Source organism: Pristis pectinata, chromosome 17, assembly GCF_009764475.1.
Source record: "Pristis pectinata isolate sPriPec2 chromosome 17, sPriPec2.1.pri, whole genome shotgun sequence".
Lineage (NCBI taxonomy): Eukaryota > Metazoa > Chordata > Chondrichthyes > Rhinopristiformes > Pristidae > Pristis > Pristis pectinata.
Genome location: NC_067421.1, coordinates 14,055,895 through 14,068,340, shown reverse-complemented (window position 1 = coordinate 14,068,340; position 12,446 = coordinate 14,055,895). Strand labels below are relative to the sequence as shown.

Below are 12,446 nucleotides of genomic sequence, written 5' to 3'. Positions count from 1 at the left end.
GAGCAGTGGATTTGTTGAACAACATGGACTCACAAATAGCATTACAATAAGAAACAGATAATGGGCCGGAACACTGGAAAAAGCCAACATTTCTCTGCATAAATGCCATCAAGCTCAGGGTTACTGAGCGAATGCACAGTTCCCAAACTCGCTGGCCGCTCTTTGCCAGCAATATCCTGATTGCGCTCCAATGTTGAACACCGCAAACATACAGAATTTACGCTGGGGAATCTGCCTGCTGAGCTTAGGCCTGCACAGGAATACCAAGTCCATTCATTTCAATGCAGAGGAACAGGTGTGAGAGACAAAGGAAAGTAAAAGGTAATTTACACTTACTAGAAGTAATTGAGCTTAATATAGGACACTTTGTAACAGTTAGACATTTAAATGGTTGTAAGCATTTTAGCCTTCTATTTTAAAATTTTTAAAACAATTTAATAGATTATGAATGTTTCGGAGTGTCAGGGTCACACTGGGGTAGGGAGAGGGTGACAACAGAAGAGAGGTGCAAGTGCTTTGTGCCAGCTTCCTTTTTCCATATCTCCTTTCATCAGTCTCCCTCTTGCAGTCAGTTACAGTTCACTCCTAAACCATCTGAATCTTTTGCTGCAGATGAGCGAGGCAATGAGAGACCACCTGAGCAAAGTTAGGAGAGTCCTGCTACCTCCAGCACATTATTTGCTACTGTCACCGACTCTGCCATCTGCTTCAGCTCACTTGTGAGTCGCTATGTAAAAATCTAAGTCTTTAACCTGCTTCACAGAGGTGTGAAGCAAGCCTGTGCATGGTCTGCATGAGTCCTATGATGATGTTCCCTTAGAGGGTGCGAGTCCCTCTAAGGGAACATTATTGCAGGTGACCATTGTTGGTTGTGTTCATGAAGATTCATGAAGTCTTTGGGTGGAAGGAGTGGTGCAGTTAAAGAGATGCAAAGGCACAAACGCTTGAAATGATCATTTTGCACTGATTTGTTTCAATGGCTGTTCACATCAACTCAACATGACTGAACATTGTCTGCGCTGTGACTGCCCAATATTTAATTCTGTAACCAGATACCCTGATGACTGGGAACAATAAGGCTTCCCTGATCTTCAGCATCTTCACCTGTTAACTGAACAATGACCGGAGGTCCACCTCTGTAGCACCAGCGAAAGGCAGAGAATCAAAGAAGGATTGAGAGTGACCATGGAGGATAGGCATGGCATTGCATAAGGATAGTGTGTTAATTATGGATGAATAAGAAAATATGACTATGTTTTTGGTCCTTGAACTTCAATTCTTCCTACCACTGTGAAACTGGATTCACCAAGCGCTGGATCACCCAGTGTTCAGAAATGTGTGCTTGGATCAGACCACTCTGAGCTGGTTAGCCTTACATCATTGATGAATATGTTGTTGCTATAGTAATCCTGCTCAAGACAAAAACCACCACAGGTATTAACTGATATACAGGTATTATATGATACTGGTGGAGACTCAAATAGGGAAAGTTGAGGTGGTTATGCTGAAACATACATCAAAAGTAAGCTCAGTGTGCCACTGCTTTCCTACCCTGTTGAAATCATCAAATCATTTCTTGCATGGTGTCCATGGGATGACAAAGGACCTCTGCTGATGATGAACTTGCCAATAACCAACCACTTTCCTTGTCATAGCCACTTCACTAGAGAACAGTTTCTCTGAGTCCTCACAGCCAGTACATCCAGAGGAATATTGCTGCTGTTGAGATGTTGTCTTTGCCCCACCTCATTTCCATAGGCTTTCCATGACTACTTCACATTCTTTCAATTTGCATGCTTGGTGTTTTCCTTTAAATAATGGAGATCTTCTCATTTTTCACATAGCTTGGGTAAACACACCACGGAAGATGATGAAGGTGGGGTTTGATAGCCAGTTAATGACGCCTCTGCTGGTGACGTGGATTGCTTCAGTTCCTCCATGAAGTGCAAGTTTAGGGCAGAAGTTTGCACCGTGGTTTACTGAATGTATGTCACCACATAAGCAGTTCTTCAAGTCTGTGATGCCCCATTTGTTCAATACACAGAACTTCCATAACCCTGATGAATGTGGATCAATAGGGCCTCAAAATTATATTTCAGGCAAAAATCCAGAAACCTGATGGTCGGATCTTCAAATTTTCACTAGTCAACTGTTGCTACAAACCAAATGTTGCACCTCCAACCTTCAGCATCCAGACTGACAGAAGTGCAACAGAATTCCCTCTAACTGTGCATGGAGCAGTATTTGATAATATCATGGTCAGCGATGAAAGTGCTGGGTTTTAGAGCATCACTAAATACATATTTGGTAGTATTTCTCCCTTGTAGTAATGAGCTGTTCAGGCACCAGATGGACCCGACTACTGAGCTGTAGAGGGTACCAGGACCTGTGTCAATCCAAGGTATGTAGGGGCATCATTTCCCCAGGATGTTCCAGAAGGCTTCCCTGGAACATTTGGTTTACCCTCACTACTTGTTTTTTGCCTTGGACATATCAGTGGTAGCAGAGAGTTCAAACTTTCATCATACACATCACTGCCATTGACACCCAGGTTAAATGATAATATGGTAACCAAGTTCCTTGAAGTGAAATGGGACATTATGCTCTAACTTTCAGATTTCCCAAGCACCCTTGGTCCCTCTCCTGCTCTCCCAGCATCCGCACATTAAAATTATCATTAAATATTATAGATGTCAGATAATTTTCCAACTGCTTTCATTCCATTTTTGAGAGAAATGGAAGAACTACCTTCTTGTACATCAATCACTAGTAAACACATGGACAAGAATTGTCATTTGACTTATCTTTAGACAGTTCAGGACAGTTAATGTCAGGAGATTGCATCAATTCCACATTAGATTATATCCTGGTTCAGACTCCTGGTGCAAAAGTCCCCTGGTCGAGTCCAACCTGGTTTAGTTCATCACTATTAGCATCACATTCCAGCCACTGCCACGTACTAACTTTGATCAAGTCCCACAGGCAGAGTTACTGATTAGATCACTTTTGACTAATCCTAAAGTACTTGCAATAAAAAATGTTTGATCTTAAAAGTATATAAATTAAATAGTCTGCATATCTGTTAAATATATATATTTTATTAATTCAGTCTGCAACAGCTAGCAGTATTTTCAATTACTGATCCAGTAGCAGATTCTGGTAAGAAATTACAATAATGTGCTTACTGCAACCAGGGAACTCGATGACATTTTAGTGAGAATTTCAGTTGTTAAATAACAATACCAAATTAAAAGTTGTCAAGGAGAAAATATGTTTACCATCTTTTTTCTACTTGACTGAAGCAGTAATAAGAACCCAATCACATTTTATGAAATAGAAATTGATGTGTATTAGTAATGCAGGAAGTAAAAATCAGACAGAATATCATTACAATATCCACATCACAGGGAAGACTGCCTCACTAGATTTAGTGAACTTCTGTGAGCATACCTTTTAATCTTGTTTATAAATTTAGGTCTCATTGGAAACCATCTCCATCGCCGATTCCTTCAGCTTTGGTATAATTTTACAGTTGTGGAGTGAGCATTCAGGGCTATGGAGCCCATCTGTTATCTCAACATGAGAGGAAGAGAGCAAATAATGCAAACTTCCCAGCAACACCAGGTCACTTGGCAGGGTAACGTAAATTAGGTTTAAAAACCACTGAAGGTTTCAACCGAAAAAACATTCCAAGTTTCCTTTTGATTTGAAATGTGATCCATGGCTGTGGAGCTCTCTTGCAATGTTCTGAGATCTTAGATCAGCTTACTTTATATCCTAACAACTTTATTTCCGATTTGCAAAAAAAACTTCTCCATACTTGTGATATCAAAATTTCATAAGAGCAACAGCATTGGATTAGAATTTCAGTTGCTGCTTATCAGAACTGTTAAATTAAACTGTTTCAGATTTGTGAGCAGATCGTTCACAAGGACACCCTTAACCTTTGTACACTTTTAGTAACTGGTTGGCTATGACCAGGCGCTGGATTTCACTGGTTCCTTCATAGATTTCGGTTATGCGGGCATCACGATAGTGCCTCTCTGCTGCCATGTCCGTTACATAGCCCATACCTCCAAGAATTTGCATGGCCTAAACAGATGGGAAAACAGAAAGCAAACTCAAGTAAACAACCAACGACATAGACCTGTGAAAAATCCAACATGAGAACCAAGAATATTTTATTTTAAACACTGTATCATAAGAAAATAAAAGATACACTAAGGCTTTGCTTTTAGATATGTACTAAGAACACCCCAACTCTGATTTATCTGTAATTCAAGTTCAATTTCTGTAACCTTTTCAGATATTGCAAGCCAAGTCTTGGAACAACAATTCCAAGACTTCAACAGCCCCATCAGGGTAGAAACTCGTAGAAAATCACTGTGGGATTCAAGTCAGTAGAACTTTATTTTAGAAGCTGAGTTCTGAACCAGGAACATGACAGTAAAATTCTATGAGGAATTCAGAACCAAGTCCCTGCAGTGGACTCACAAATTAATAGTTGAAATGCACCGACCACAGCTATCTGAAAGTGGCACAACAAAATAACTAATTTAGAGCAAAATGTGATGCAAGGTGAGAAACTTCTTTCCCTGTAAACTCAAGTGCATTGAAACATACCACAACCAAAGAAGTAGCGGTCACTGGCCTCTGCTTATCACCCAGGGCGGAATTTAAAGCTATCACTATTATATTTCATAGCTTTAAATATATCCAGGCCTTTACACAGATCAAAAATACTGTTGAAATAACACAGTCACCTAATTCTAATTTATATCTGTACATACATGCAAACATGTCACATCACTGCCATATTTTATCATCGTTTATTATGTTTTATAATCAGGTTGATAGCAGCCAATTTAGGTTTGAACAGCAAATGCTTTGCCAACATTTGTAATGACCTATGCTCTTTATTACAACGTTTACAGTTCCAAAATAGGTTATTCAGTTCAGCATGCATGTTTTTATTAGAGCCTTATCACATTTCTAGATATTCCCAAAAGCACATCAAATATTATTTTGAAGTATGATTATTGTCCATTTCCTTCTGGTGAAAGCAGCATGTATAAACCATAGCTCATCCCACAGCTCTCCCTCAATATTGCACTGAAAAGGCAAAATAGATAATGTGTTCAGACCACCGTGCTCATCGGCTTCTGATTTGGGGCCAAGATTATTCTCAAGTGACAGTGAATTACACATTCATGTCATAACAATGCTAAACACAATCCAACAGCACTTTTTGGAGGAAGGCTAATTGGTGCATCTCTAGTGAATGTTGCAAGAAACTATGACGGCATCACAGGCCAAATGCAAACTAGAGGAACAACACCTCATATTCCTCCTGGGTAGTCTATAACCCAACAGCACGAACACCTGAGTTCTCCAATTTCAGGTAATCTGCACCTCCTTTGTTCCTTTCCCTCTCCTCCTGATCCCCCCAGATCCTCTCACACACACCCTTCTTTCCAACTGCCCCCCCCCACCTAGCCCCTGGTTACCCAGTTTCTTTCCCCTCCCCCTCCTGGTTCTATCTGACTATCACCCTCACCTTCAACCCCCTGGATCCCCAATGCCCTTCACCAATCTGCCGATCATCCCTCCCTTATCTGGTTCCACTTATCACCTTCCTTTCTTATCAGATTCCAGAATCTGCAACCCTTTCTTCTATCCACTAATCACTTTTCAGCCTCTGTCACTATCTCCACCCTTCTACCTCTCCCCCACCTCACCCCCCACCCACATCCCCCCCCCACCCAAACTGGCTCCATCTGCCCATCAACCTCTTCTCACCTGGATCCACCTTCCGCTTGCCAGCTCTTGCCTCACCCTCCATCTCATTCTTTATACAACTAAGTCTTCTTTACACCCCAGTCCCGATGCAGGATCTTGACCTGAAACGTCAACTATCGCTCTGCCTCCACAAATGCCGCCCACACACTAAGTTCCTCCAGCAGCTTGCTTTTTGCCCCAGATTCCAGCATCTGCAGTCTCGTGTCTCCAATGGACAGCATCATCTACACTGTTTTCTCCCTTTTGAAACATAAGCCAGAAACTCCATGGCATCTGCTTTACTTCAGCAGACAACTGGCAAAACTCTCAGAGAAACTCTGCAAACAACTGAAACCATCAGCAAACCTCAGTATAATTAGGTCTACACTCAAGTCCAAATCATCCAATGGAAAGAAAGGGGGTCCTACCACTGACTCATTCAAACCAATCTCAGAAATCGTCTTTTATATTTAGTTTCTTGTTCACTAATCAATGTTTTCACATTAATGTAACATTTTGCCTTAAAACATTCAACTGAATTCTATAACTTGACACGTGCTTCCTACGAATGATTATAGGAAAGTACTTGGCAAGTACTTCCTAAAAAGTATTATCAAATTTGTGAAATGCAACTTGCTTTTAACAAAATAAAAGAGATAATGCTGGAAATTTTCAGCAGGTCAATTAGCATCTGAAGAGGGAGAAATAAGGTTAATGTTTCAAGCAGATGTTCTTCTCTTCACAGATGAATACATCCAGCATTTTCTATTTTATATCAGACTTCCAGCATCCGCAGTTTTTTGCTTTCCAATTACCATTTAACAAAGCCGTGTTGCCTGTCCTTGATCATCCCATGCATTTCTAAAGCTTCACCATTTTTATCTCCAATTTTTGATATTGATACCATATTTCTTTACGACACAGAAGCTGGCCAATTTGGCTCATCAAGTCTTTAATGAATTACAAAGAAATCCCGTTCCCCATTAATTTTCCATTATCCACAGATTCCCATTAACTCTCTCCAGATTCTACCACTCACCTACACATCAGGGGCAATTTACAGTGGCCAATTAATCTACCAACCTGCATGCCTTTGGATGTTGGAAGAAACTCATGTGGTCACGGGGAGAATGTGCAAACCTTGTTTCTGACAGCATCAAAGGTCAGGATTGAATTGGGGTCACCGGAGCTGAGAGGCAGCAGCTCAACCAACTGCACTAATTTGCTGATACTGAGTTAATTGAGAGTAATGTGGTCAAAGGCAGATACTTGAACTTTGATCAATCTTCATTACCTAGCACTTACAAGGCATATATGATGGCTGTCACTAGTAGGTCTGGGTGATCCTGTTGTGGGCTGATTATGGACTGCTATGTTAATGCAGAAGTGAACGGAGCTGAAAGCTTTGGAATCAGCAGCATATAACCTGGCATTAGGATGGAGGTAAAGTCACTAATGATGAAGCTGGAGATAATAACTCATACAGTGACATCTTGGTACTACAATTATTGATCTCTAACAATACAATCATTGTCCCTTGTTGGAGGTATGATTTAAGCTATTGAAGAGCTTCATTTTTGACCCCAGTTTTTCAATATAGTTCCTACATGAATTTGCTATGGAATTAAATGCTTTGTGTTCTCGAATTCTATTTTGGACATTTACACACGTAAAAGTCAACACAAACTATTTGGAATCTCAGTTTTTAATCTCTCATCTGTTCCTTTATATTTTGACATTCTTTTCATTTTCCCTTCATACATCCCTTGCCCATTAACCATCTTATTTTCCTCATCTTGTTTTGTAACATACAATAATTAGTATAAACCTGCACTTACAGCAAAGACATTCTTACCTACTTACACTAAACAGAAGGAGCAATCCCATCAATACCAGTTACCTTCCCATTTCTATTGTAACTTATTCTCTTTCACATCAACATGTCTGCCACTTACCTATGTTGAGGGATAATTTACAGTAGTCAATTAATGTCCCAGCATTTCTTTAGTATGTGGAAGGAACACGGAGCACTGGTGGAAACCCATATGGTCTCGGAGAGAATGTACAAACTCCACATAGGAAGTGCACGAAGTTAGTATCAAACCCAGGTCCCCAGAGCTGTGAGGCAGCAGCAGTGACTAACTGCTGCATCATCATCATCCCAACTCTTACAGAGTTAGTTCCAATAGTCCGGAAATCTCAGTCCTTTACTCATCTTATCAACATTACATTTCAATTCTCTCTCTTTACTGGAATCCTGGAATCACTAAACTTTAGATACTGTTCCTTATTATATCTCCTAAACTTGATACTCTTTTTGCATTGCTGTAGCATATGATCCTTGAATTCAGTCTCGAATTAAGGGTCAACTGACCCCAAATGAACCACTGAGCTAATAGACTGTGCCAAATCCACTATCCTCCAAGTGATGTACACATAGATGTATTTGAACTGGGGTGACAGGATTTATCAAACCTTTAGTTACGTCATACAGCAACACACAAAATGCTGGAGGAACTCAGCGGGTCAGGCAGCACCTATGGAGGGAAATGGATAGTCGACATTTCAGGTCAAGACCCTTTGTCAGGACTGCTCCAGATCAGGACTGGTTATGTCATAAATGTTGAAAGTGAGTCTTGCTCCACATCCAACCTCACCTGTACCTTCACTGTTCAGTCGAAAAGGATGAAAGGAGACTGCAAATGAGTTTAGTACAGAAGTATCTAGGTAGTCTAGTGCACGAATCACAGAAAGCCACTAGGCAGGTTCAACAAGTAGTTAAGAAGGCAAATGACATTTTGGCTTTCATTGCAAAGGGGTTGGAGTTTAAAAATAGGGAGGTTTTGTTACAGCTGCACTGGGTGTTGGTGAGATCACACCTGTAATACCGCGTATAGTTTTGGTCCTCTTACCTAAAAAATGGTATAGTTATTGTGGACGCAGTACAAAGCAAATTCATCACGCTAATTCTTGGGATGAGAAGGTTGTCCTACCAAGACAGGCTAGACAGCTTGGGCTTCTATTCCTTGGGAGCTTAAAAGAATAAGATCTATTACAGGGTAATGTTGGGATGTTTTCACTAGTGGGAAAGTCTCAAACAAGGGGACATTGCTGCAAGACAAGGGATAAATAAAACTAGGTACATAGAAATTTCTTCTCACAGATGGTGGTGAATCTCTGGAATTCTCTGCCCCAGTGGGTGGTGGAAGCTGAAAGATTATGTACTTAAAGTGGAGGTGGATAAATAGGATAGATTGAGGAATAGAGGAGTTAATGCCTGGATAGATCAGCCATGATCATATTAAATGGCAGAGCTTGAAGGGCGTGATGGCTTTCTCCTGCTCCTATTTTCTTGTGCTCACATTATTATTTCTCTTTCTTCCCTCCATAAACTAAACAAACTTAGTCACTTGAAACTTACTTTAAATCTTAATCCACTAATGCCTCAATTCTTCTGGTCACCCTTCTCTAAAGATGGATAGGATGGCAGATCTATGAGCCATTAATTTACACAGTGTCGGTCTAATTGGGAAAGTCGTTTCTTGCAAATGTATCCCTTTATCAATTTAGTAGGGCCAGCCCCTCCTGAGCCTTTAGAGTATCCTCCCTCAAAAGAAGACTATTTTGGTCAATCTAACAACTTCACTTGCTTGTCAGAAAAGGATGCTCACGTCAAACACATTTTTGCTTTTACCCTTCCCTATTTGTTTTGCCGTACATTTATTTACATCATCATCATCTGCAGGTTCTCAGCCCATCTATGTTATTGCTCTGGTACTGGATCCAAGTGACTGCATTTTATGGTGAAATTATCCACAATGAACTGATGAGCATTTGTTTTCAAAAAATAATAGAGTCAAAAAATGAGAAATCAGGGATACATTCATTCTAAGGACATGTAGATAGAGATCTCATCCTTCATGAGTAATAAATCAACTCTTTTGGCAATTGCATTTCATTTCAATTGTTAAGCGTTTCTAAAGCTTTCCTTTTTATCTTTCAGATTTTATTAATGTGAGCCTCCAAACTGAATATCCCTTTCAGTTTATGCTCCTGTCGTCATCTCCACATAGATCAGAATTTAAGTTTTTTTTATCACTTTGAGCCAAATGTATTCTCCTGTATTTCTCTCATCCTTTATTTCAGAGCAGGCAGATAATTTCAATAAATTACAGGCAATAGTAGATTCTTTATATTGGTTGATGCCAGACACCCTATACACCTACTGACCATTTATAGTTTTGTTTCTTTATGTTTCAAAAAGTGAACTAATATGTATTAGACACAAATCATATCTTACTTCTCCTTTATATCTAATTCAACAGTGTTGGCTGTTGGTTTTGGCATTAATATCAAAGGGACTTCTGAACAGCAATGGGATGCAGAATTTTGTGGAGAAATGGGAAGTCAGTAGGTCAGAATCTGTGATCCAAGTTCAACTGCACTAATTATTCCTTAGTTCCAGGTTTTGAAGGAAGTCTCCATACTGTGAAGTGGACATGATGCATACCCACTTGATAGGATGTCAGTTGTGCTAAAAGGGATACTGTGCAATTAGAAATTGCAATTACTCAGAAACAGACATAGATTAAGGTCTTCACATCTCGCTGGTATGATCCATGGCATGGCATAGGTGCAGGCAACTATTCTCATCGAGAAGGCATGAGTGAATGTAGTTGAGGTGAAAGAGCTACCCAGTCTAATCCCATGTTCTGCTTCTGAGCCTTGCAGGTTACAGCAGAAGTATGCATCCAAATATAGCAAAAGCTCCGTTATCTGCCACATGCCAAATTTCAAGGGTGCTGATGAAGGAAATACTCCAGTTAACCAAGTTACCACCTTGGCCTCCCTTGGTGTTATCCCAATCTTGGCCCAGGCATTCCCTGAGCACTGGTCTGATGCCAACCAGGGCACTCCCTCAGTGCTATCCCCTTGGTGCAATTCCAGAGTCATTGTATCTGGGAGAATACATAATTTCTCTATTTATCCCTTTCACCCTATCCACGTCTATCACAAAAACCAGCCTCCCCTCCATTGACTCTGTCTACACTTCCTGCTGCCTCAGGAAAGCATGATCATGAACCCCTCCCACCCCAGTCATTCTCTCTTTTCCCCCCTCCCATCAGGCAGAAGACACAAAAACTTGAGAACACATATCACCAGACTCAAGGACAGCGTCTATCCCACAGTTATAACATTCTTGAATGGACCTCTTAAATGGTAAAGACGAACTCTTGATCTCTCAGTCTACCTCCTCATGGCCCTTGCACCTTATTTGTCTACCTGCACTGCACTTTCTCTGTAACTGTAACACTATATTCTGCATTCTTTTTTTTGTATTATTTTGATATACTGGAATTATCTGTCTGGATGGCATGCAAACAAAAGCTTTTCACTGTATCTCAGTACACATGACAATAATAAACCAATTACCCCCCCTCACCCCTTTCTAAACAATGGTACATTAGCATCCCTCCAATCTTAAAGCACCGCTCCCTTGTGCAAGAAGGATTGAAAAATGACATCCAGTGCTTCTGCAGCTTCCTCCAAATGATGAGTGGGCTAAGTATGGTGATTATCAAGTCTTTGACATGAATAAATCACATTCTTTACCCGTATGCTCTGGAGCCTTCACATGCCTAGGTCATATTGCTGGACAATTCCTCAGAATGTTTCATTCCTTTTGAGTGTACACTGTTACTGAAAAGTGCACAGAATGATAGGTGATCTTCACTCTCCTTCCTACATCAATTTCCTGAGCTCCAAGAATCCTATGCATCACAATTTAATCTTAGAGCATGCAAGAAGGTTTTAAAATACCACAGTGTGACATTGTGATCCAATAATTACCCCTTCATGTTCAACTATTAAATGGCCAACTTTGAATGGGTTTCCTAACTGCATCCAAACCTGCCTGCTAATTCATCTTACAGGCTAACAGGTGAGGTTACTGCTCTAAAAAACAAAATTGTAACACCAATCCTTCTACCATCTTTACTCAACCTAGCTGAAAACTTCATTTATTCTTTCCAATGAATTGCAAAATAGCAGGTTAAAAACTCAAAAATGTGAAATTCTCTCTTTTTTTATTACTTGGACCTTTTCTTTTAAAAGATCTGAAAAATTCTGCCTGCAAAGATGTATCATTACAATAATTGTTAAATAGATGTAGTGTCAAAAACAGCTCCATTTGCATGTTGGAAGCAAATTAATGTAAAAAAATAATACATAACTTTAAATTTTAAAAAATGGTGCAAAGCTAACATCTGAGAGATTATGACTGAACAACTCCAAGTCAGAATCCCACCTCAGCGTAGTGCTTCTCCATCATATCATTTGTCTTACTATTATGTGCTATATTCCCTTTAATTTAATTTTACCTTTTTTAAAACATATAATACCTTTTTAAATTATGCTCAGAAATCTGCTCTAGATGTCACAGTACATCTGCTTCTAAATGACGACCCACACATGATGCAAATGCTGAGAATGTTTGAAATTATGTGGGAATGAAGTCAGGGGTGAAGACGTACAGATGTCATGGCACAGTCTCAGAGCATTAAGGAGCTAATCTACCATTTCTAATGGCTTGCCATTTTCCTGACCTTCAATAATTCATTAATGGAATCTAACACAATAGTCTTGCAAAGTAGCAATAACACACTAAA

The 12,446-nt window shown here is 39.9% G+C and overlaps 1 protein-coding gene across 1 annotated transcript in view; it reads right to left on the bottom strand.

Moving 5' to 3' along the window:
* Positions 1 to 3,078: 3,078 nt before the first annotated feature.
* The window catches only part of acads (acyl-CoA dehydrogenase short chain), a 101,838-nt gene continuing 92,470 nt past the window's right edge, over positions 3,079 to 12,446 (bottom strand). Inside the window, exon 10 of the mRNA XM_052032048.1 lies at positions 3,079 to 4,092. Coding sequence (XP_051888008.1) covers positions 3,940 to 4,092 — 153 coding nt within the window. The 3' untranslated portion in view covers positions 3,079 to 3,939. The remainder of the gene's footprint in view (positions 4,093 to 12,446) is intronic.